The sequence below is a fragment of the Gymnoscopelus braueri genome (assembly GCF_963280865.1).
Source record: "Gymnoscopelus braueri genome assembly, chromosome: 18".
NCBI classification, from domain to species: Eukaryota; Metazoa; Chordata; class Actinopteri; order Myctophiformes; family Myctophidae; genus Gymnoscopelus; species Gymnoscopelus braueri.
Window position 1 is genome coordinate 11,360,110 of NC_137618.1, and position 27,054 is coordinate 11,387,163.

At 43.2% G+C, this 27,054-nt stretch overlaps 2 protein-coding genes across 2 annotated transcripts in view; both read left to right on the forward strand.

Annotated features, from left to right (window-relative positions):
• The window catches only part of LOC308073721 (tomoregulin-2-like), a 175,699-nt gene that overhangs the window by 88,515 nt on the left and 60,130 nt on the right, over window positions 1-27,054 (forward strand). The window contains exon 4 of the mRNA XM_080412804.1: window positions 21,314-21,340. Coding sequence (XP_080268930.1) covers window positions 21,314-21,340 — 27 coding nt within the window. The remainder of the gene's footprint in view (window positions 1-21,313; window positions 21,341-27,054) is intronic.
• LOC308105765 (zona pellucida-like domain-containing protein 1) lies at window positions 475-1,650 on the forward strand (the record flags this gene model as incomplete). Its single annotated transcript, XM_080456694.1, has 1 exon — window positions 475-1,650. One exon carries the CDS (start codon window positions 475-477, stop codon window positions 1,648-1,650), a length of 1,176 nt encoding a protein of 391 aa, XP_080312820.1.

Consider the following 27,054-nt stretch of genomic DNA (forward strand, 5'->3'; position numbering starts at 1 on the left):
GAATGGAATGACTATAGCATAGTCATTAGATAATCAACGTCAGTGGGTCAATGTCCACAACAGATGATCCCTACTGTTCTCCATCCGGAGGATTTGTATGGGATGTAAAGGAATTCAGCAGATATGGGTTACTGTACTTTATGTTAAGTTATTTAGGCCTTAGCCTGTCTGTGACCCAGGTCACAGATATCTTTATTTTGTTACAGTTTCTGAAGACAACATGCTTCGGATTTCAGGTTGTTGCCCTAAGGGTAAAATTCACGCTGCCGCCTTTCTCCTTAAAACACAATGCAATTGTTAACATATAGCTGGGTGCTTTGACCTTGTTTTGAGCCAATCGCAGTGAAAGAGACATACTATAAAAGACTCCTGAACACCCATCACCAGCATCAACCTGCGTTTGCCTTCAGAGCTGACTAAACAAGGTATCCAGAGATTCCAGATACAGGAGCGGACCACTGCTATAGAGCCAAGATGAATTTTCACATTATTTTAATCGTTGCCACCATCATAGGAAGAAGTAGTCAGCTGTCACGGAATGACTGTAATACAATGGGAGAAGCACGGCGACCAGAAGTCACTGACATCGAGGTGACATGTGGCACCGACTCCATCAGTCTGGCAATCCAAGCCTGCCCTGTCGTCTACACCGGCTACAACGAGTCACTGATGATCGTGAACCATCATCCGGAGGCAGTCTGCAGGGGAACCCTTGATACATCTGTCACTCCACCCGTGGTGCGTTTCAACTTCCCCTTGAACAATACCCATGCCTGTGGAAGTCACTTCAGGACCACCAGCGCTGCCGGCACAGGAGTGTTCTCAGACTTCTCCAACATCCAGACAGTCAACGTCAGTGGCATTGTGCGATCCTCTGATCCCACCACAGGGACAATCACCTACAATGCTGAGATGAAGTACTATTACTCCTGTGCCTACCCCTTAGAGTACCTGATCAACAACACCCAGATCGATGTGTCAGCCTCCTCTATCGCATTGAAGGACAACAATGGCAGCTTCATCAGCACCCTGCGCATTGAACTGTTCAGCGATGAACAGTACACAAGCCCCCTGGTGATGCCACAGAATGGAGTCGAGCTGAGGACCGACATCTACGTGGAGGTGAAGGCCACCAACTTGACGGGCCAGTACAACGTGCTCCTGGACCGGTGCTATGCCTCAATCTCCTCGCTTCCTAGCAACTCCAGCTTCTTCAACCTGTTCGTGCCCTGCGGGGTTGACCAGCTCACCAACATGATCCAGAACGGCATGAGCCAGAGCGCCCGCTTCTCCTTCCCGGCATTCCGCTTCATGGAGCAGCAGAACGAGACCGTCTCCACCTACTACCTGCACTGCATCACCCGGCTATGCGAGGTCACCACCTGCAGCACCTTCATGCAATGCAACAACAACAACAAGAGAAGAAGAAGAAGCACGGAGGAGGAAGAGGCAGCCGACTCGTCCGACCTCCGCACCACCATCACCTCCCCGGAGATCGTCACCCAAGAAAATTACATCAAAGGCGGCCAGCCTAAATCACATGATGAGAATTCGTCAGCTGGGCTTGGTGCTGCTGTAGGTGTTTTAGCCTTTGTGTGCATTGTTGCCCTGTGCATCGCTGCCGTCTTTTACAAGAAGCTCAGGAACTAAAAGCAAACCTCCTTGAGCTGAAGGCGGGATAATGGGGCATCGGACTTAAGGCTAAATACTGTCTTTTGAGGTGTACCATATCCGCCAGCTTGTCTAACTTTTCTGGTGGGCTTGGTTCATCTCACTGTTGTTTGTTGGGGGAGATATTTGTTTGTCCGTCATCATAGGCTAAACCGTGTAGGACTATTTACATTTTAGATGAAGAAGGAATGTGATTGAGATGTTTAGATAGATGTTGGTCTAGATGTCAGTGTTTTTAATAGCAAAATTTGGAAATGCACAAAAGCAAAAGCTGAAATGCATGTATGCACTTCATAAGCTTTTACTTGAACAAAAAAAAGAGGGGAAAAGTTAGTTGGAAGGAAAATATTTTTTTTTTTTTCATAAACCCAGTTTTAATATGTGAATGTTTGTGGAATGTTTTGAAAGGGAAGTCAATGTACCTTCCAAAGTATTACTGTTTAATTTATTGAATTTATCATCTTGCTTGAAAAAGAAAACCCTAGCAAATAAAGGCATTTAGTTTGCACTTTATATTACTGGAAGTGTATGTAATACCTGTGTAATTACTATTATTATTACTATTAATCAGTAATAAGATGTGTGCAATTACATCTGATGTACAGTAAGGTTACTGCCCAGGAAATGTACAATAGTTTCACTGCCTGCAATGTTGCTTACTGGCTGTTGTGTGTCCTTGACAACAATAAAAAACTTGAACTTGAACTTAAGCTATTTGTCTTCGTGTATTTGAATGATTTTGTTGAAACGCTGTAACCCAGCCAAAGGTCTGCCTTTAATTTGTAATTTTAATTTCACTTATCTTAAAGTGCAAATGTTATGTTATGATGGTACACTCTTTGTGTTGGTCTGAATAATGCCAATGTCTAATTTGACTGTGTTTTATACCATGGCAACTCAATTGAAGTCTGGATTGACACAACTCTATAACATTAAGGACTTATGACTATATTTAGTATTATGTCAAGGGAAAGATCCACAGATTTATTTTATTTTAAAGTTTTGTTTAGTCAAAATTAAAAAAAAACTATATATAACCACAAAAAAGGGGTGAAATAAATCACACACTTAAGTTTGACATACTCATTTCTGAATCCAATTAATTGCTGTATTTGATATAACTCTTTGTAGTTTTTGAGATACAGCCATTTGTCTATCATACTATATTTAGTCAGGGTTTAACACACACAAGCACTTGTTTGTAAAACATCTTTGCAGATCTATTTGTTTTAAATTCTGTACAGAACCATACATCATTATGAAACAACCATTATAGTTTAGGAGATATGTTCATCCTATACTGTAGGCCTAGGAGATATGGTCATACTGTATGTGCAAACCTACAGTAAATTCTCTCATAGGTCTGTTTGGGGATTAATAAGCTGCCTTTTGTACAGATTTCAAGATGTTTATAATATTGCACAGAATTGTGTAATGTGTGTGCGTGCGTGCTTGTGTGCAAGCATGCTTGCATGCCTGCGTGCATGAATGCATTCATGTCGGTGCGTGCGTGAATGTGCGTACGTACGTACGTACATGAGTACGTACTGTATACACGTACTGTACGTGAGTGCATGCATGTGGGTGTGTGTGAGTGCGTGCGTGCATGCATGCATGCATGTGTATACCTGCTGTATGTGTGAGAGAGAGAGGAGGGGAGATAACATGGAAGTGAGTTGTAGTGATTTTTTTGTATTTAAAATATATTTAATATGACTACAGTATATAAGCTCACCCTGTGGTATGCAATCTCAATTATGCCGTCTCAATACTGTAACAAGAAAAAGCAACGCCTGCCTGACTAGGGAGTGTTTATATCAGAAAGTATGAAGATATGAAATGCTTAATGTCATGACTGGCTCTTGACCATGACCAAGACTACAGCCGGCCATCACACTAAGGTGTATAGAATATCCAACGATTGATCAGTTTGTGATAAACTCAACGAGTTGGAAAATCTTTAATTCCACTGTGGACATTACAGGCTCTTGTCAGGTTACCAGTCGACGTTGCACGTGATGCCCTCGGCCGGCCCAGTCCCGTGGCGAGCTGAGCCTATATATGTGCCTGCCTGCGTGCGTGCGTGCGCTCCGTGCGGGACACGACGAGGCCAGGGGGGCCGCGGGGTATAAATCAGTGTAGAACCTGGCCAGGGTTGAGCGGTGCTGACTCAGTTTAGGTCCACACTGACAGGCGGCGCAGGGGCTCAAGTCCATTAACCCATTAAGACCGGACAGGGAACGCATCTGTGTGTCATTTTAGATTTCTTTGGCTATTCGAAAATAGCAGATATACAAGCTCATAGCGCGGCACCGAGTGCCGCACCATGAGCTTGTAGATCTACTATCTACCCCCATCTCAAAATATTGTGTTCCAGGAACCCCCCCATCTTAAAATGACACAGATGCATTCCCGGTCTAAGTGGGTTAAAGGCCTGTTAAACGGTCATAGCTCAGCAGCGTTTCGGTGCGCGCTCACACAGGAAATCCAGTGGAAGTGTTTACTGCAGTAACCCATCGGTGTGTTTGTGTGCCCTGGTGGGGGGGGGGGGGGGCGGTGCGGCGGTTTGCGCGTGGAAAAATGACCAGTCACGCCGAAGCTCCATACCTCTCCGTAAACTGTCTTGTTGTTGCTGTTGTTGTATTTTTTTTTTCTGTGTTTGTAAGTGTGTACACTTTTCCGAAGGATATGTGCTCACGGCCGTGTCGGAAATTCAATCATTCACTCCTTCGCTACTCCCTCCCTTTACTCCCTATAAATAGAGAGTGTACACAGCACTACACTATATAGCGAATTCATTGGCAAAACGAAAAAGCACTTCTGGACACTACTCCGGGTCCGTCTGTCTGGCAGTACTTGGTTAGTGACCATCAGCTGTACCCTATACTTCTCACACCGCATTGCTGTGGGATTGCAAATCAGTCCACTTTATAGGGCATGATTACTATTATGCATATATGGATTCGGACAGCACTTATAGTGGACTGTGTAGTGAGTAGTGCGTGATTTCAGACACGGAAGGGGGAGAGAGAGAGAGAGAGAGAGAGAGAGACGGAATGAGACAGCCCTTTTCTCCAAGCGATAAGAGCTAATTTTTTTAAGAGCCCAGAGCTGAGTAAACAAAAGACGCGTTTGGGTCTCGCCTTCCTCTGACAGGCTCAGATGAGAATGGCCTGAGTGCGGCCTTGGCCCCCCTTTTTGCCTCCTCCTCCACCTCTTCTGTTTGCATCAATATCCATGTTTATATTTTGAGCTCTTTATGCTGACACTGCGTGGCCTCTCAATGAGAGCAGCTGTTTACTAACCGCCGTGTTTCTGCAACATGACAAGAGCGACAGACGTGTCAATACGTGTCGTTCAGATGTACGCGCGAGAAGAAAACCGACATGATGATTTACGATTGTGTCCCGGAACATTGTCGGTACTCAACTCAGCGCCGTTCGAGTTGAATTTACTCTCTGAAGCGGACTTGAGCACGGAGTTCGGTGCGGCGACTCGCTCGGCTGGTGCCGCTCCTGACTCAAGTCCTCTTGTTGTTTTAAGATTTTAAGGTTTTTAGCAGAATTGTCACGTTCTCTATTTCTTTTTGAGAACGGCACTTCCGCATTCCAGACTGGGGGCGGGGGTTATCAGGGTGAACCGGTACTCGTCACGCCCGTAAAACGTTGCCTTTTGGTCAGATACCGTCCCATGCCGTCACTACAGTATGACTTCATCTCTGTCGGGTGGAAACCTCATTATGTCCAAAACTGTTTTTCAGGATTCAAATTCCAAAATAGCAAACATAGCAGATCAACAAGCTAAAAACACGTTGCTTGTAGATCTGCTATTTTTTTGTTGTGTGTGTGACGCTGTAGTATGATTAAGTAGGGCGTTAATTTATGAAAAATTAGAATATGGAGATAAGAGGTTTCTGCCCGACAGCAACGATATAGAGAAGTGAATCTTATAAAATTCTCCCCGTGGTGTGTGATGCAACCAGATTTCCAAAACGTGTAACATTCTTCTTAAACTCCTGTAGAGCGAGCTGGGCTATATAAGGACGTTGTTCCTTCACTTTCACTCCATTTCCCTCTGTCACATGAGGACAACGTGTCCTTCAGTCAAAATTAGTCACGTTTTCTACACCGAAGCACGGAGGGTTCCCCCCGACCACATGTTGAGCAACAAAGCAGAAGGGTAGACGGGGGGGAGGGGTGTCCCCCGTCGGACCGCACTTTGAGAACCACTTGCTCTTCCACACACATTGGCTTACATCAGCGCTTCTCCAACTGTTTCATGTCAAGGACCCGCAAAATGATATGTATTTTAACTGCGGAACTGCGGAACCCATCTCAAAAATATTTTGTGCCAGGGACCTCCAGAAGCAAAGCTTTAACCCATTTAGACCTGGAACCCCTACGTAACTATATATACCTTTCAATCCGGGGACCCCTTTTGAGGTAGTTGTTGCTATGTACAGTATAGAGCAACATAAATCCTTTTTGTGATTTTTGAATAAATATTTGAAGTTTTTCAGAAAACTTGGGTCAGGATTTAGAAGGCGTTTTTTAGAATCGACCTCAGGTCTAAATGGGTTAAAATAATAGCCTATATACCTGTATAGTCAAAGATTTGCACACATTTTCACAATCTTTTCAGAAATAGCAGTTCTACAAGCTCATAGCGTGTCACAAAGTGACACGCTATGAGCTTGTAGATCTGCTATTTATGAATATCCGAAGTATAGAAATATGGTTAAAGTGGTTAAAATAATTGAGACGCTATATTGACAAAATGTAGCTGGGGACCCCCTGGTACCCCCTCAAGGACCCCTGGGGGTCCCCGGAACCCCACTTTGAGAACCAATGGTTTGGCATAATTGGTTAAATAACTTCCGGATGCAGCTGTAGCTCTGAGAGTGCACGAACGGGGTCCGTTTGGTTATATTCGTGCATGCTCTCAGAGCTCCGAGCGGCTGAAATTAAAACACTGAGGATTATGGACTGTGTGCTCAGTTTATCTCCGGCAGGAAATGAGGTTTAAGCAGATTGAGTTATTGCGTCGGAAACAATAAAGTTAAAAGGGTAATGCCTTTTCATAATGGTGTGAAAACGGTGTCGCGCGCGTGCACACGTAGCCTACGCCCGCACACACACCGTATACGTACGTGCACACGCCTGCTTCCAGCCCTGGCCCACAGCGATTAGCAGACCCATACACTACAGCAGACCCAAATCTAAGGCTGGTATGGTTTTATTCCATCACACGCTTTAACTCTCTCAGTGCCAGACCCCGAGTTATCCCGAGTTTTTGGGTTATACCCTCAGTGCCAGAACGAGAAATCCCGAGTTTAAAAAAAAAAAAAAAAAAAAGGAAAAAAAGTTTTGTTTTTTTTTTTCTTGAAAAAAGTGTTCAGAACCCAAGATATCATTATCTGAAGATTTACAGCTCCATCCACTCTTTGTTTAACCTAAAACTGAAAAAGGCTGTATCTCGCTTCCTAAGCACTTTTTATTTTCTTTGAAAAAACAAAAAAAAAATTCTGGCAAAGTTCGCAATAATTTTCATTTCATTGGCACTGAAAGAGTTAACAGTGGTGGTAAAAGTACTAACATTATTTACTTAAGTAAAAGTATCAATACTGCAAAGTAGAAATGCTCCGTTACGAGTAAAAGTCCGGAATTCAAAATGTACTTGAGTTAAAAGTGCAAAAGTATTGGTATCAAAATGCACTTAAAGTACCAAAAGTAAACGTGCTCATTGTGCAGAATGTCCCATTTCACAAGTTCAAAATGTATAAAAAATCTTTTGAATATAGCTGATCTACAAGCTCACAATGCGTCGCATCACAGCCTTGTAGATCTGCTATTTTTCAATGGCCGAAATATATATAGGGCTGAAGTGGTTAATGTGTTTTGTAATAATCAAAATCTACAAAGTAACTAGTAATTCAAGTTTTCATATACTAATTGTTGTGGAGTAAAAGTACAATATTTTCCTCTGAGATGTAGTGGAGTAGAAGTAAAAGTACTGAAAATTGGAAATACTCCGGTAAAGTAAGAATACCTCAAAATTGTACTTAAGTACAGTACTTGAGTAAATGTACTTAGTTACTTTACACCACTGCACTTTAATGAATGAAAGAAAACGCAGTTTTATCACATATTCATATGACATTTATTGTCGCTGTCGGTTGGAAAGCTTGTATGTCCAAAACCGTTTGTCAGGAAACTTGAAAAAGGTGCAATCTGTAGTATTTGCTGACTCATTCTTATGACGTGATTCATGATCTGTAATACAATATGTTACATAATTAATACATGTAATATGCATTGATGACTGGATATAACTATAATTGACTGGTAATTGCTGCTAACGTAATAAAAGTATCTTTTACCAGGAATCTTATTATAAATCTCTCTGATATCGAATTGAAAATGTCTAAAGTCACAATTGATGCTACTTGTTGAAGTATTAGTTGCCTCACAACATGAGCTTGTAGATCTGCAATTTATTTTAATTTTAAAATAAATATAAGTGAAAGTGGTAAAAGTATTAACAAGAGCTTGTGAGTAACACAGGTTCTCTAATTTTTTCCCCCTATGTTTTACATTTCCTGAAAATGTTCCATTTTGGACATACAAGGTTTCAGCTGACAGTGACAATATGCATTAATCCACGCACACATTAATCCACCATTTGATGTTTGTTGTTGATTGTTATTTTTTATCTCTGGGACGGCAATCTACATTGGTGTCTATTTAAAGAGGCACTAGGTAATCTTTTTTTAATGAATAAAATGTAATTTTGTCCCATCTGTATAGAGTATGTTTATTACACGGCTTGGTTGAATGCTTGATTCTGATTGGTCAATCGCTGAATTCAGCTGTGTGTTATATCTGAATAACGACCGATGAGCTCTATAACAGACCGCTGGCTCAGAACACCTGCTGTGCTGCTTGAATGTTATGCTAATATCCAACATGACAGCCATGTAAACAAACGTTTACAACTAAACATTGCTCTCAAGAACCGAAAATGTATTCTATTTGATCAATAACACTTCCTTGTTTTCCGAGGCGACCGTGTTGCGCTTGACGGACGGCCAGCGCAACACTTATGGAATACTTTCATTACCGTAAGCAAGGAAATACTTTGTTTTGTTGTTACTTTTGGCTCAATTTATTAAGCTAATAAGTAGCCGTGTAATAAGAGAGATCATTGACGGGTCGCATGTTATGATGCCACGTTGCCACAGTGCTTGTTCCCTGTGTGTGTTTACGCTTCCCAAAGATGAGTCACGACACAAACATGCTGGCCTGGGGGGATTTATTTCTCAATAATGACCAGCGACATGTCAATTATCCCAATTATATACAATTGGGGTGGTTATATTTTTTCTCCCTGCTCTTCTATTGAGACATTTAGATCGTGTCAAAGGTCATGTCTCACCTAGACACAGGATCTGACACGAATTTTGACCTGATGGTCAAGATTAATTTAATTTATTAGCTCAATGGTACAAATTTCAGGGGTAGAAGAGGAAAGTTACATAGTGCAGCTTTAACTCTGAGAGTTAGAGACCCATAATTGTCCATTTGGACCCCTCTGGTCCCGGTGTTGGGAAACAATGCCTTTCACTGTACGACACTTGGGAATCAGAAAGGTTCCCGGTTCAATCCCCGGCCCCCGCTGTGTCGAAGTGTCCTTGAGCAAAGAGTCACTGATCCCCTAACTGCTCCCGATGAGCAGGTTGGTGCCTTGCATGGTTTCCTCCACCGTCGGTGTGTGTGCGTGAGCGTGTGCGTGTGCGTGTGCGTGTGCGTGTGCGTGTGCGTGTGCGTGTGTGCTTGTGTGTGTGTGTGTGTGTGCGTGTGCGCGTGTCTGTGTGTGTGTGTGTGTGAATGGGTGCATGTAATGCACATTGTAAAGCGTTATGGATAAAGGCGCTATATAAATGCACCATTTATCATTTTTACATTAAAATGTAAATGTTACATTTTTGACGTTTTAGTGGACAGCCTTTGCCAAAAATGATTTACAATGGGCACCGCATTAGGAGATAGCCATGACAATAGATGTAGCAACACGCTCTCTCTCTCTCTCTCTCTCTCTCTCTCTCTCTCTCTCTCTCTCTCTCTGCCCCCCCCTCCCTCCCCTCTCCCCTCTCCTCCGTCTCATTGGTCCAGAATCCCATTAGAGGCTAGACTACACAGTGTAATGGATGTACAGGGTTATGATGCCACATTGCCACAGTGCTTGTTCCCTGTGTGTGTTTACGCTTCCCGCAGATGAGTCACGACACAAACACGCTGGCCTGGGGGGGATTCTCTGGAATGGGAGATGTCGCTGCATCCAGAGAATGGTTGATGTGGCCTTTTGATTTTGAATGCCCGGCGGCCATGTTGGTCTATCTCTATTAGAACATATCGTCTCTGTCGGGGTGGAAATCTCATATCGTTAGCCTCACAGCATAATTGCCTATAAGTCATATGTTAAGGTTTTCGGAAAAGACGAAAAAACACTAAGTCAAAGAGATGACTTGCAAAAAGTGCTTTTTCGTCATTTCCTAAGTCATATTTGATCTGCCTTTATTTAAATCTGCCTAACTCTACTCTCCTAACACTGCTGCTTCACCCTGCCTTATTGCCAATGTCCTCAGCCTATCTATCAGAATGCTTTTGTTACATTCAAAAATCACTTTCTGCCGAAGTCATCTCTTTGACTTAGGCAGAAAGTGATTTTGGAATGTAACAAGCTTTCTGATAGGCTGAGGACATGGGCAATGACGCATAATGATGCAGCAGTGTTAGACGAGTAGAGTTAGGCAAAAATGACAATTTGACCAAAAACTGACACAGGCAATTATGCTATGAGGCTAACAATATGTTTAAAGCAGTTACTTTTCAGGATTCAAATTCAAAAATAGCAAAAGATCGACAAGCTTGAAACGCGCCGCTTCGTGCTGCGAGCTGCGTTTCGAGCTGCGTTTCGAGCTTGCAGATCTGCTACTTTTGATGCTTTTACTGTGACGCTGTAGTATGATCAAGTATAGGGCTTTAATTTACGAAAGCAGGCGATATTTAGAAAACATATTTTGAACATTAGCGTCATATGCAGGTTGTACAAACCGTGTAATGAGTGCTTTAACATGTGGTCGTTTAAGTATATTTTGATGCCAGTACTTTTGTATTATAACTTGTATTATAACTATTATAACTTACTGAACTTTGACTTCAGTAAAACATTGCAGTGCTCCTCTGCTTACGGTTCACACGTACCAACCCTGGAGGCTCCTTGTTGAGGTTTTCCCCGGTAAACCGGCTCTAACAGACAGTTGTGGAAAAAGTACAATTTTTTTTTACTTAAGTAAAAGTATCAATACTGCAATGTAGATATACTCTGTTACAAGTAGAATGTCGCATTGTGACGCATTGTGAGCTTGTAGATCTGCTATTTTCAAATGACCGAATTATATATAGGACTGAAGTGGTTAGTGTGTTTTGTAATAATATAAAACAAATTAAGTAACTAGTAACTAAAGTTTTCACATAATTGTAGTGGAGTAAAAAGTGCAATATTTTCCTCTGAGATGTAGTGGAGTAGAAGTAAAAGTATTGTAAATACTGAAGAAAGTGGAAAATACCTCAAAATTGTACTTAGTAAGCACAGTACTTGAGTACATGTACTTAGTTACTTTACACCACTGCTGACAGACGCTAGGCCTGTTCTCCCGCCAGGCCTGCTGGACACGACCGCAGCCAAAAGGTTCTGCCATCGGTCCAAACAAACAGGGCGAACAGGGGGACCCGCAGAGGTGCCACCTTCATGCCACGCAGTGCCACCGAGGTACGGGCAAACATGACAGGATTTGATACAATAAAAAAAGAGGAAAATAACTGGGTGAAAGAACGAGCATAGAAAGCGTAGCTGAATGTTCACCTCAGTCATTTAGTCAGAATGCGTTTTCTTTTCTCTCACCAGGCCAATATTGACTTTTCCAATCTGACAGCTGTAAAGATAAAAGGAGCAAATTTGCACGTCTGTGTTGATTTCATTTTTTTTTATTACCCTCAGGGCTATCCTCAGATACCGTCACTGTCGGGCAGAAACCTCTTATCTCCATATTTTATCTCTTTATGGTTTTTTTTCGCCCTGCTTGATCATACTAAAGCGTCACACAAAAGTATAAAAAGTAGCAGATCCGCAATCTAGAAACGCGGCGTGAAGCGACGTGTTTCAAGCTTGTCGATCTGCTACATTTCTATGTTTTTTTTATTTGAATCCTGAAAAGTAACAGCTTTGGACATAATGAGGTTTCCACCCGACAGAGACGATAAGGACCTACTGATGGAGACGTTGATAACAGACAAAAAGCATTCTGCCAGTGCAGTGTGTGAGCGCTAGGCCATTAGCACGGGGAAGGTGCTGCTGTTGTCTCTGGCTCCGTGTGTTTGAAAAACTATTAGACCGGCGATTCCCACCCTAGTGGGCCGGTGCGCGCCCACTGGTGGGCCGTGAGGATATTGCAAGTGGGCCCCCCAAATAATAGGATTATAATGACTAGAAGACCATACCCGTCGGGGGAGATGAGCACCCAAAGTGTGTCATGGTCCGCTTGTTTCACGGATGTGGCAACAACGGCGCTTGACGCACATGATTTGGCAACCCGGGAGCCAGTGAACACAAAGACGCTAATAAACAGCGGACATTTGGGGAAAGTGAAAAACGGGCTTCGCTGTTCCGTGCACATGGTAATGGTCAATGGCTGTGTGCAAATGCAGATCAATTGCTCCAGCCACTGAGGAGAACCGGGCCGAAGAGATTTTGGCGACAAACAGACGGGGACAGACAGAGCTTTGTGGAATTATAGGATGATAATAATATAACATTAAAGGTAGGGTAAGGGATTTTATTTGGTTAACATCTGTGTTAAATTGATCTATATTCTGCTATAGAGTGTTTGTTCAGTAACACGATTCTCCATTTCTCTCCAGCTCTTTATTAAACAGAAAATGCATTTTCAGCTCGGGATACCGATTTTATCCAATCAGGAGAGAGGACTCACACAGGATACAGTACAAACAAGTGAAATTGGAAGTGATGAGGCAAAGAAATGAGCAGACAAAATTGGAAATGGAACACTATGAAAATGAAGCTGAGAAATGGGAACCCTCTCCTGATTGGCTGAAATTTTGCAACCCACCTGAAAATGTATTTTCTGTTTTATTAAAGAGCTGGAGAGACAGTGAGACCCCTGTTACTGAAAAAGCACTCTAGTCTATAGCAATGGTTACTATCAGAAAATAGTGCTTTAACCGTTTTACCGTTTGACAAAAAACGTTTTAGTTTTAACCAAAATAAATATCACTTTAATAAAAAAAGCACATCATGGTATTTATTTTCTGTGAGACCTTAACAAATGAGATTTCATTGTGATACCGATAAATAGGAACTTAAATAGGCACTTCACCCATTTTCAACCATATCTTCATATAATTGGTCCTCTCTAATGCTCATTATAAGATTTCATTTCTGTCTACTCTCTCCGTGTCGCAGAGGAAGAGAGACTGTGAAGAGTTCAGGTTCCATCTTATAATGAGCCTTATAGTGAGGGCCAATTATAATGAAGATAGGTTGAAAATGGGTGAAGTGCTTCTTTAAAGTTATACAATGCAGAATCCCAAATAACGATTTTTAGCAACCTCTGCTGGTCACTACCGTCACTGCATACAATTTCCGTAGTCCTCGATTACCCAGAATTCCATTCGTTTTCACCGGAAGCCGGAAGCGTTTCAAAAAGCGATCTTTTAATTGTTTTATACTATCTACGGATCGTTTCTCTTAGCCAGTGGAGCATTAGTTACCATGAGCTGTGCTTTCTTTTTCTGTTCTTTTTCGATCTTCTAATCCTACATTCTCTTAACATCAGCGTGAGGTTCCTTTTAGTTATTACCGCGATAGTTCCTGGCCAAACAGGAAACCGTTGCGGTAGTTCCTGGGGACGTCGGCCACGACGTCATGACGTTGGCCAGGAACGTCATTTCCCCGGGAAAGTCCCCCCAGTCCACATTCAATAGAAAATATATAAATAAAAGGCTTCCGGGGGTGAAATTCATGGAGTGGGTGTTGTGAAACTTTTGCCACTCACAAAAGATATACAATTTAACTTTAGTTTTGTTGAAAACGTTACCTAGTATTACTTTAAAGTATACTACAGTATATGTTGGCTCCACTGATCCAGGCCCCGGAACACATTGATTGATCAGTCAAATGAACACGCTCTGAAAAGGCACGCGGGGCCCACCCATCTGTCCACTTAACTTTCCAAGATGTTCAAGTGTGGGCTCGTGATTCAGAAAAAGGGTTGGAGGAACCCGCTGTGTGCTGTGGGCCCTGCTGTGTGTTTGAAAGACTGTTAAACATTAAGCTATCGGTGCGGAACAGAATGAGCGGGGCCTGATGGCCCCCAGAGGAGAGGGCTAAGGCGAGGCGCTAGCGCAGCGTTTTTTTTTACCAAACTCCAGGGACTGAACAACAACTGGTACCTGATCCACTGAACGCTCCGAGGGAATCGTCCAGGGGAGGAAATCTAGGCAGTATGGTGGAAGAAGTACTCAATGGTTTCACTTACTTAAGTAGAAGTAGCATTACTTACGTAGTAGTAGCATTACCACAATATAATAAAAGAAATACTCTGTTACAAGTAAAAGGCCTGTATTCAAAATTTGACTTGAGAGAAAGTACAAAAGTATTAGCATCAAACAATACTTAGAGTACCAAATTAAAAATACCCAGATTTTTCAGAAATTGTTAACAAAAAAAGGTCAAGCTCACAATGTGTTGCGATGGGACCCGTCGTGAGTTTGTAGATCTGCTATTTTTGCAACGCATGTTTTGAAATAATAATCTAAACCTGCAACGTAACTATAGTAAAGTTTTCAAATCATTGTAGTGGAGTCAAAAGCACAATATGTTGCCTCTGAGATGTAGTGGTCTAGAAGTAACGTATCGAAAGATGGAAATACTCCAGTAAAGTGAAAGTACCTCACACATTGTAATAAAGTACAATACTTGAGTAGATAGTGCCGAATGAAAGGTGTGTGATGGTTTTAATCGATGCGTGTAAAAAATGTTGATGACACCTTTAATCACAGTTTGGTGGGCCTGGCTCAGCAGTCACACATGGCTGGAAGCAGATGGCATAGCGGACTGCTTGAACAGTTCTCTCAGAGAGAGAGATCAGGGGACTGGCGTCGCAACGCTCGCTCCTTTCAGTCACCGTAGAAGACAGTATGGGCGCAGGAGGGCTCGTTTCAATCACCGAAGACAGTATGGGTACAGGTGCAGGTGCTGGGTGCAGGTATGCCTTTGTGGTGACATTGGCACAGTGACATAGGAATGACAAAGCGGTATGGGTATACACATGGTCCACAAGCACGACAGGCGGTGTTGCCAGATTGTGCGAGAGTAATAAGCACAGGTCTATGAAAACAAGGCCAAAAGAAGCGACCCAACACATGAGCACCTATAAACATCGGCTATTTGAAAATAGCTGATCTACAAGCTCACAACGCGTCGCATTGTAGATCAGCTATTTTCAAAAACGTCTAGGGGAAGAAGTGAAAAACGCAAAGCACAAAAAGTTTTCCGATGGGGATACGCGGACAACTACATTTGGGGGGACCTTGACATGAAAATGTTGAGAAGAGACATTGAATTATGTCTGTCTGTCTGTCCATCCATCTTTCTATCTAACAACCTGGCAGCATACTGTAGCAGTGTTTTTGGAGTGGATCTTTATAAGAGAGTTTTCAGAGTGAGGTATCAGTGAATCCTGCCTGACCTCTAAGCAGATAATATATGGGTTAACACAACGCCCTTGACCGGTGGTCCTGCTACCACCAGTGAACCGAACCGTTTGGCTTCAGTTCTACTAACTGGAATTTGGGGAGTATAAAAGTAGGTCAAGGGGAAGTTTGAAGTTTGAGACTCCACCAGAGATTGTAGCCAGTGGTGGAAAAAAGTATTCACAGATTTGAAAAATATCAATACTGCAATGTAGAGACACTCTTGTTACAAGTAAAAGTCCGGAATTCTAAATGTACTTGAGTAAAAGTACCAAAGTATTGGTATGAAAATGGTTGCAGTCTGCTCAAGAGTTAAAGGTAGGGTAAGTGATATTTTTGCGTTAAAATAAAACGTTTTTTTCGTGGAAAGGTTAAAGCTCAATATGCTGATACACATTGCTATGGAGTGTTTGTTCAGTAACAGGGGTCTCCCTATCTCTCCAGCTCTTTAATGAACATTAAATACATTTCCAGGTACTGTTGGATGCCAATTTCATCCAATAAGGAGAGAGTACCCATTTATCATCCAGAATGTTGTGGTGTTCCAGTTCCAATTGTGTCTGCTCATTGACTTTGTGTCATCACTTACAATTTCACTTGTTTAATCTGTCATGAGTTCTCCTTCTGATTGGATAAAATTGGTATCCAAATAATGCATTTTATGTTTACTAAGGAGCTGGAGAGACATGGAGACGCCTGTTACTGAACAAACACTCTATAGCAATAATTACTATCAGAATCTAGAGCTATTTAACACTTATTTTAACAAAAGAAAAACAGCTACTGCACCATAGTACCTTTGCGCAAAGTAATTTACGAAAAAAACACAAAAAGTTAGAATATGGAGATGTGCCCGACAGTAACGATATCCATTTGTAACTCAGAGTGTGTTGACAAATGTACATTTTTACACACTCCGAGTTACTCATTGAGTGCCATTCACGTGTTTCACGTGTTTTACCGCTATGGTGCAACGTGCCAATCAAAATGTTTTTTGTTCAGAACCCAAGATATGGGGTGGGTGGGTTCCGGCTTGCTTGTGTGTGGCTGCGATGCACCCAACGGGAACACAACCGGAATGGACTCATTATCGCCTGGGTGACCCGTCAGTGTCACCAGCCAGCCTGGGCCGGGGAGCCAGGGACAGGGGTGTCCCTCTGGAATGACAATGAGAGAGAGAGAGACAGAGAGAGAGACAGAGAGAGAGACACAGACAGACAGAGAGAGACAGAGAGAGAGAGAGAGCACAAGGCGAGGTGGTAGCCTATTAAAAGCATGGACATCACATTTACAGCCAGGTTTGATGCACTCCGATGGAGCTGTGTGTGTGTGTGTGTGTGTGTGTGTGTGTGTGTGTGTGTGTGTGTGTGTGTGTGTGTGTGTGTGTGTGTGTGTGTGTGTGTGTGTGTGTGTGTGTGTGTGTGTGTGTGTGTGTGTGTGTGTGTGTGCGCGCGCTTGTGTTTGTGCACCCAGGCTGAGAGTCTGTCAGCCGTATACTGGACCACACACACACACCTTACAGCTGCAGAGCTCCTTTCAAGCCTTATTTAGGCTCTTTCTAAAAGCAGCCTTCCACCTCCAACTTTCTATTATAGTATTGGCAGCAGGCGGGCGGTTGTGCGTGTCTCTTTGTGTGTGTGTGTGTGTGTGTGTGTGTGTGTGTGCGTGCGCGCGTGCGTGCGTGCGTGCGTGCGTGCGTGCGTGCGTGTGTGTGTGCGCGCGCGAGTGTGTGTGGGATGCCTCATAGCCTCAGGTCTGCGAAGCACAGTGAGGTTAATAACTTTTATTCTCCTCATCTATCCCCTCCTCCTCTCCTCTCCTCTCCTCTCCTCTCCTCTCCTCTCCTCTCCTTTCCTCTCCTCTCCTCTCCTCTCCTCTCCTCCTCTCTCCTGTAAACGTACCTATATAGGACAATGCTGTTTGCACTTGAGCCATGGCACCCTCTGGTATTTTTTTTTAATTTATTTATGCAGTTTAGTTGTGAATTGGATCACATTTAACACTGAGTTTTAATGTCTCAACTCTTGCGACTGTAGTTGCTGGGTTGGTTTTGGCGCACAATGAATTTCACATGCCTTTTACTCTGTAATTGGTATTGCTGACAAACAAAGTCGAACCTTTAACCTCTCCCCTATAGCAACAAAACGTACTAATGAGTTGAACCCAGAGCAGAGCAGAGAGTTATTGAACAACACAGTTTCAGTGGATGTAGCTGCAGTGGTTTGCCTTTTATTCGCCCCGTTCTGTTTCTTATACCCTCGCATGCTTCTTTACCTCTTACCCACTCCATTCCTCACCCTTTGACCAATTGATTCATCGATTGTATTCATCTGATATTAAAAGCAACAGCAACCGCAGCAGAGCATTGTGTTCCTTCAATCCTCTCGGCTTTAGCTGGAACATCGTGCTCCCTTCCCCGTTCTCACTATGCCTCCTAAAGCCTGAGTTATACATAAGTCGCGCACAGGCGTTATACGCACCGGAATTAGCCGATCTACAAGCTCACAACGCGTTGCATGTGCGACACGTTGTGAGCTTGTAGATCGGCTAATTCCGGGGGCTCCACACCCGCACGCAGCTAGGTATAAATCACCTGTTTTTTTTGCCCACCTTTTCTCACCACATCCGCCCATGCCCTCTCAGGGGAGTCAGATGCTAAAGTTAAAGTTTTTTTCATCGATCTTCCGCTGAAACTCTCCTCCCGACTTCATCCCGGGAACTTGTGGAGGCCCTTTGATGAAACACAGAGCATCAAGATGCTGACCGTTTGCCAAGGTCAATGAAACCAGCATCGTTCCTGACTGTAAAAAAGGGCTTGCTTGGGGTTCTGTTCAGCGTCTGAGCTTTCAGTGTAAAACAAGGAACTCTTTATCCTAACACTCAATCCATCGATGTGGCATTTTTTTCTCTCTTCTCACACAAAATATGCATGATTCCCGAGACCCACAGAAGTGGTGTGGCTGTTTTTCCTATTGTTCCTATTGTGCAAAAAAAAAAGAGAAATCCATACATCTATGTCTATATATATCGTTGCTGTCGGGCAGAAACCCCGTAACTCCGTATTTCGACCTATGTTTTGTTTCCCCGTAGATTAATGCATTTCTTCATCTACAATGGTGTCGCTACAAAAGTTGTGAAAATAGCCGTTCTGCAAGCTCACAAAGCATCGTATCGTCATGCATTGTGAGCTTGTAAAGGCTTAAGTATTTTTGCTATTTTGCAGATCAGGGTCCCAGAGATAAAAAATGGGGGTCCGTGGTCTAAACAGGTTCAGAATAACCGGTTTTAAACGTTCTCAAAGTCATCGTATTGTTCTGAAGAGTCAAGCCAGTTTATTTTTTATTTAAAATGACTAATGCAACCCAGATGTACTGTATACAAGAAAAGAAACAGAAACCGGCTTGGAATTGTCAGTGAAAAAGCCTTTCTGTTGTCCATGGGTGGTTCTATGTCGTCTCTGTCGGGTGGAAACCTCACATGTCTCAAGTCACTTTTCAGGATTCAAATAAAAAAATAGCAGAAGTAGCAGATCCGCAAGCTTGTAGATCTGCTACTTTTGATGCTTTTTTGTGACGCTGTAGTATGATCAAGTAGGGCGTTTATTTACGAAAAAAGTTTGAATAATATGGAGATAAGAGGTTTCTGCCCGGCAGCAACGATATAAGGATCAGTGGAGCTTTTTCTTTGCAGTTATAAGCCCATGGTGGGATGAGGAGGAGGGGATGCAGCTCGTCCTCTTTAGCCCCCCGGGGTGTCTCATATAGCGGATTGCAGCTCGCCGTGGCGGCTCGGGTTACCTGGCGGCGGAGCCTTGCTTTCTCTAAGTGCTCGTCAGTATGGCTTTCACAGCCCTGTATGGTTAAACAAAGGCTGCGGGCTTTCCTTCCGCGTGGTGTCTTTGGGGCAGCTTTACATGGATTCAGCAGGGAAAAAAAAGACGTGCGTGGAGGAAGGCGGTGGCAATGTACTGTAAACATGATCGAACAGCTGGGGAAACGGAGCTCTGGCACTTACAGTAGCTACCGTTATAATATATATACGGGTGGTGGAGAGGTTAAGACGTCTCTCTGTCTCTCGCTGTCTATATCTCTCTCTCTGTCTCGCAGTGGTGTAAAGTAACTAGGCCTAAGTACATTTACTCTAGTGCTGTACTTTTTTTTAAGTACAATTTTGAGGTATTTCTGCTTTACTGGAGTATTTCCAGTTTTCAGTACTTTTACTTCTACTCCACTACGTCTCAGAGGCAAATATTGTACTTTTACTCCACTACAATTGTTGTACTTCAGCCCTATATACATTTCGGCCATTTGAAAATAGCCAATCTACAAGCTCACAATCCGTCACGATGCGATGCATTGTGAGCTTGTAGATCTTATTATTTTAATAATAATAATAATAATGTTTATTGTCCCCAAGGGGAAAATTGTCTTCACAAGGTCTGTTCGTTACAACAAAACAACATAACAACAAAAACACAAAGACAAAGACATGAGGTCCCCACTGTACACAGAAAACCCTCCTATGGACGGGGCAGTTGGTTTAATGCCGCTATGGCTGAGGGGACAAAACTCCTGCTAAAAATAACCTTTTTCCACTTTAAGGTTCTGTATCTCCGACCAGATGGCATGAGGTCAAAGTAGCGATACAGGGGATGATCAGTGTCATTTGTACTTTTACTTTTGTACATTTTGAATTCTGGACTTTTACTTGTAACAGAGTATTTCTACATTGCAGTATTGATACTTTTACTTAAGTAAAACATTTGAGTACTTTTTCCACCACTGCTGCCTCGCTACCTCTTTATCTCTGTCTCTCTCCGTCCTCTCTGTCTGTCTGTCTCTCTCTCTCTCTCTCTCTCTCTCTCTCTCTCTCTCTCTCTCTCTCTCTCTCTCTGTCTCTCCCTGTCAATTCATTTCAATTCAATTCAAAGGGTATGTATTGGCATGAGAAAACCTACATTTACTTTGCCAAAGCAAAAGAGAAAACTCTCTCTCTCTCTCCCTTGATTCAATTCAATTTAAAGTGGCGTTATTGGCATGGGGAAACGTATTTTACATTTACGTGGTTTACATTGCCAAAGCAAGTGTCAAATGAAGCAAACAAAAAAGACAAATGCGAGTACAGTTAAGGACATATGCTCTACTACAATAAGGACATGTATTAACGGAACAGTGTAGCATTTCAACTCCTAAGTCAAGTACAGTAGTTATGAAACTAAAATAATAAACTCTCTGTCTCTCTCTCTCTCTCTCTCTCTCTGTCTCTCTCTCCCCCTCTGTCTGAACGTTAGCTTTTACTTCAGAACTGTCTCTTAACCACTTAAAACCTATATGGTTGACCGGAGTCCCTCAGTGCTTAGTAGTGTCTTTTCTGTTTTCTATTATAGTGAGGAAAGCGTAGCTGAAAATAGCAGCTCGACGACAAGCTCGTCGATCTGCTATTTTCTGCGAAAGATATCCCCACAATACGGATGCTGGGGTTTAAGTGGTTAAGATAAAGCTAGCCTGCCCCGCACGCATGCATGCACACAGATAAACACTGAACATTCACCCTCAAGGACACTTGAGCACACACCCACATGCGCATCCACACACAGAATCCCACTCTTTCTCTCTCTTTCTGTCTCACAAACACACACACACTCTCTCACACACACACACACACACACACACACACACACACACACACACACACACACACACACACACACACACACACACACACACACACACGCGCGCGCGCGCGCGCGCGCACGCTCGGCTCATCTCTTTTGGTCTAATAAGTGTGTTTTCTCTGTTTATTTTTTACAGATGCTGGTTCAGGTTCAGGAGACGATGGTAAGACCAGTGTCCCTCTGCATGCTCTGCTGTGTGTGTGTGTGTGTGTGTGTGTGTGTGTGTGTGTGTGTGTGTGTGTGTGTGTGTGTGTGCGTGCGCGTGTGTGTGTGTGTGTGTGTGTGTGTGTGTGTGTGTGTGTGTGTGTGTGTGTGTGTGTGTGTGTGTGTGTGTGTGTGTGTGTGTGTGTGTGTGTGTGTGTGTGTGTGCTGCAAAGGTTTTATATTGTTGCATGATCCATCATCTTGTCTACAGTGGCGTTCCCAGGATTTACAAAAAAGAAATTTAAACTCAATCGAAAATCGGCGATCGAAAACCGGCAAAAGTGGCCGTTTTCAAGATGTTTTGGCCATTATCTCTGGAACAGAAGGTCCAATCTGCTCAGTTCAAAGCTTGTTGGATGCGTGACTTTGAGGACATTAAGCACGCATGACCTTTTTGGGTTATTTGTTTTTTTTTAGGGGAGGCGAGATCTTAGTTGGGCAGGCGACCGCCTGCCCTGCCTCTACAGTGGGTACGCCACTGCTTGTCTATAGGAGAGCCAGATGTAGGCTACAGTACAATTATTTTGCCACTGTTATGTAAGCAAAAACATGCAACACTCAAGTGGATATTTGATTGTTTGATTTTATATGATTGTGCATGTGTTGCTGCCTATTCGTGTGTGTGTGTGTGTATGTGTGTGTGCGTGTGCGTGTGCGTGTGCGTGTGCGTGTGCGTGTGCGTGCGTGTGCGTGCGCGCGTGTGTGTGTGTGTGTAAATAAATACGTGTCTTTAACACCACCCATGAGTTGATCCAGAACCGCGTTGAAGGTGTGGAATAATTAGCAGTCTGTGAATAAGAGAGGTGTGCAACACACACACACACACAAACACAAACATGCACGCACCAGCTGTTGCTACACAGTGAAATCCTCAGGGCTCATTTATCCGTTTGCAACTATGAGTGTACAAATGGAACCAAATGGACCCGTTCCATGGGCTCAGGATTTCGTGTGTGTGTGTGTGTGTGTGTGTGTGTGTGTGTGTGTGTGTGTGTGTGTGTGTGTGTGTGTGTGTGTGTGTGTGTGTGTGTGTGTGTGTGTGTGTGTGTGTGTGTGTGTGTGTGTGTGCGTGCGTGCGTGCGTGCGTGCGTGCGTGCGTGCGTGCGTGCGTGCGTGCGTGCGTGCGTGCGTGCGTGCGCGTGTGTGCGTGACTGCAAGGGAGTGCACTTTTTCTGTGACTTTTGACACAAAACAAATTGCTTTCACTCCGTTTTTTTTTTTCACAAAGTAATTCAAAAACACAAAAATAACTGCTAGTGTGAAGAACTTGATGCGATGTCACAGACGTTCGTTTAATCACCACGTTTTCGCTCCAGTCCGTCCCGTGTGTCCACGTGTCTGAGTCCGGCACCGTTGGACAGATCGCTGTGAAACTGCACGCACACCAGTGTTGATTTTGACAGCAAATTTTTATTTAGTCTTTTGAATAAAATTCCATTTAGTTTTAGTCATATTTTAGTCATCTGAAATGTTTTACTTTTTTGTCTAGTTTTAGTTTGTAGATTATAGGCGACTAAATCTACAGTTGATTTAGTCGACTAAAATGTATTTTGGCGGTGCCTTGAAGGCGTTGTAATGGCTGAGTTTACACTTGGTTGCATGCTGAAAATAGCCGATCTACAAGCTCACTGTGAGCTTGTAGATCTGCTATTTTCAGAGTGCAACACCCGAGCGCAACCAAACATAAAATTACTTGTCTTTTAGTTCTACTGGATCTCTTCTCCACTCGTCCCTCCCTAATATTCTAGTCTAGTTTTTGTTTGTTGACGAAATTGTCAATACCTTTAGTCTCAGTTTTAGTCATCGTAGCTTAGTTTTCATTTTGTTTTCGTCAGTGAAAAAAGGTACGAAATCAACACTGACGCACACTCCCACTAAACATCTCCCAGTAGGCCAAGGAAGAACCTCCACCCCAATTTCTTTTCAAATCCGCCTCATGTTGGCCATATGACAATATAATCAAATATAATCAAAACAGGTTTTCCCCTCATCTGGATCTTGTAATTGCGACATCCACGTTATTGTGTAACTGGCCGACCTAACAGTGTTAGGGGTTCACCGGACAGCTCATATGTTAGATTTGCATCCATATTTGTGTGTTTGTGTATGTAGTGGTGCCCAAACCTATTTTCAAAGGAGGCCATACCATTTGAGTACCACAGACAAATAATATATACATCTGGGGGTCCTTGACATGAAAAACTTGCAATAAACAACAAGGTAAATAGTCACATAAGTAGAGTGGAGAGTACAATGTATTGCCTCAAATAATCTAGCATACCAGGTAAACAAGGAACCTAGCATCTGTCCAAACGACATGCAAATCACATTCTCTATTTGAATCTATAGGATACCAGGTAAACAATGAACCTACTGTACTAGCATATGCCTAAATAACATGTTATCTAAATAACATAATGTACATTTGAAACTATAGGATACCTAACAGTGAACCTAGCATGTGCCCGTTGGGCTTGACTCTCAGGGGCCCTTTGGGGTGAACTGGGCCATCGACAATTCACTGAAATGAAATGATGTAGGTTAATCAAATATCAAATAATGTGGGCCCCTCCTCTGTATTTACAGCAGTGGTTCTCAAACCCACACCCATGCAAATACATGCACATTTACTGTACTTTAGGTTACAGACTGTAAATCCTGTATGACAGGGGTCTTCAACAGGGGGTCCGGGACCCCTAGGGGGTCCTCAGAGTTACTACAGGGGGGCCGCCAAATCTTTGTGATTTTTACATTAACCACTTCAACCAAGCGTCCCTATTCTGAGGAGAACTTTAGCCAAAAATAGCAGATCTACAAGCACACAACGCCTCACGCTGCGAGGCGTTGTGCGCTTGTAGATCTGCTATTTTCGGTAAAGAGGTTTGGTGTAGGGGGAAAAAAGAGCAGACCAAGTACAGAGTGGGTCAAGTTGACTTAGTATGGACGGTTTATGTGGTTAAAAGTCTGAAAACACACATTAAAATGAATCCAACACTGACTGTCAAACAAGTCCATGAAGCTATCTATGAAATCTATGAAAAGATTATATTCTATACAATATATATTGGGGGTCCCTGCTTTAGCTCTCTCTCAGCCAAGGGGTCCTTGGCCTGAAAACGTTGAAGACCCCTGCTGTATGATAAAATGTCTACAGGTTCTTTCTTGACCAACACACGCCTTGAAACCTGAGTAGTGTGTTTGCGTGCCGTGCCCACCTGACTGCCCGTTGTGGGTATAGCACGCGGGGGAGGGGGGTCCCTGCATGTGCCTAGACAACATGTTCTAAATAACATAATGCACATTTTTTGGTCGAGGAAAAAGCTAATCGAAGTAACAAAAACACGGGAACAAGTCATTCTGATTTTGCATCAACGGAGCACTGGAAGGAGAACGGTCCCATTGTTCATGTTGTGACACAGTCACTTCCGCCTCAGTCATGAATTATGCAGCGAGCTCATTATCATATTAACAGTGTTCATGTGAGAACGCATTCTCCGTTCCGCTATCCTTCCTTCTCTTATCGTACTCCTCCCTCCATCCATCCCTCCATCACCCGGCCCTCCGTTATCACACGCACACGCGCCCGTGCGCGCGCACACACACACACACACACACACACACACACACACACACACACACACACACACACACACACACACACACACACACACACACACGTTATCGCGCGCTGCCTTCTGTTTCCTCTGCTCTGCTCTTATCTTGTTTATTTCATTCTCTCCGGATGTTTTTTTTTTCTCCCCCTCTTTCTTTTTCTATCTCTATCTCCCCGGTTGACCCCGCCGACCCATTTCATTTCCGCTCGTCCGTCCGTCCGTCCATCCGTCCATCCATCCGTCCATCTGTTTATAGGGAACCCTAATCTCCACTCAGATCTCCTCTCCTCTCCTCTCCTCTCCTCTCCTCTCCTCTCCTCTCCTCTCCTCTCCTCTCCGCCTGCCCGGCCGGAGATGTTTAGCGATTCCCTACCATGCGTCATGGGAGGTAATGGAGGAGAGGCATGGGCCAACACGCCACCACTGTGTTTGCAAGGCCTCACAGACAGACAGACAGACAGACAGACAGACAGACAGACAGACAGACAGACAGACAGACAGACAAATGGAAGGAACTAAGTCCGGGCCGGCCGGGGGCCAATCATGGCACGAGGGCAGATTTCATATGGCCCACACGCGGCTTCCGTCCTAAAATGCATTGTTTATGGCTCCCGCTAGTGTAGTGTAGTATAGTCATGTGGAAATCATACATTGAGCTTTCGGATTGTTTTTGAGCAGATATAGGCTACTTCTCAGTAGAATTTGTATAAAGATCCGTAACTGCTCGTGTTGATACATTTGGATACACTGTAAAGACAATTTATTGGACGGTAAATATAATAGCAATGAAAAAAGGCTGGGGGAGAAATGCCGAATTGTTTTTCTTTTGTTCACAGCACAGATGTCGTTTGCATTTGGATACACTGCCCACAAAAGACTATTGATAATGCACTGTAGTTAAATTAAATTGTTGTAATGCGATGCATTTGTTGTAGCCATGTGACTTTGTGATGGTCCAAAGGTACAGCATGACAGGAGATGCAATAGGTCTAATATATTTTCACATTTTCAACTAGAAAGATGTGCTCTTCGGAGCACAGGTCTCTGCCAGGCCAGGTAGTAGAAGTCAATCTTTGCCAATCGGGGTGAAATATGAAAGATCTGACATGTCCGTCTTGATCATGTGATTATAGAGATAATGTGCACCGATTTGTGTGATGCTTGGATGTTTGGAAAAAAATGTTTAGCAAAAATCGGCCTGCTGGCTGGTTGTGAATTTGTAGATTTGCTCTTTTCACTCCTTTTATGGACGCTCTTGTACGACAAAGTAGGGCATTAATCTGCGGGGGGAAATAATAAATATGGAGATAAGAGGTTTATGCACGACAGCAACGATATCCATTCTCATGCTGGGTACAGTAATAAATATAGTAATAGATACGGTACAGTATAATAAAGCAGAGATGCAGTGAGCTGGAGGCAGAGCAGTGTTGGAGGAAGTCGATGAAGAGATATGAGCAACGCAGGCGACTATAGGGAAAAGCTCATCTAGCCATCTAGCTCGGAGCCATAACAGTCCATCTACTATTTTTGCTTATTTTTGACAATTTCTCCGACACTCTTTTTGAGATTGTATTTTTTATTTTCATCAGGATTGTTTTAGCACGTTGGCACGACTGCACCGCTCAGCAGAACAGAACATGATAAACATCTGTGTAAGCACTCGTAACAAGTGTTATTGTTTTGGTCTGTGGTGAAAACCGGAACAAAATGTGAATGTTGAAAAAAACAGGACATTTTAGTGTTTGGTCACCGTGTGTTTGTATAATTGATTGGAACGAGGGGTAAGCACGCACATCCTAAAACAATTATTCGGGTGCTGGACAACAATACTTACATCAGGAAAAGAGGGGAAGTCTGCACACTGTTTAAGCTCCCAGTAGAAACGTTTTATTTGTAGTTGGGCAACGTTTCGACCGCAAATGGTCTTCACCAGGTCTATAATTGATTGGACCTTTACATGTGGAATGCATGAATGCATAAACGAATGAAGGGGCTAGGGAGACAGTTTTAGGATGGGATAAATGGTAAATGGTGCATTTATATTGCACATCCAAGG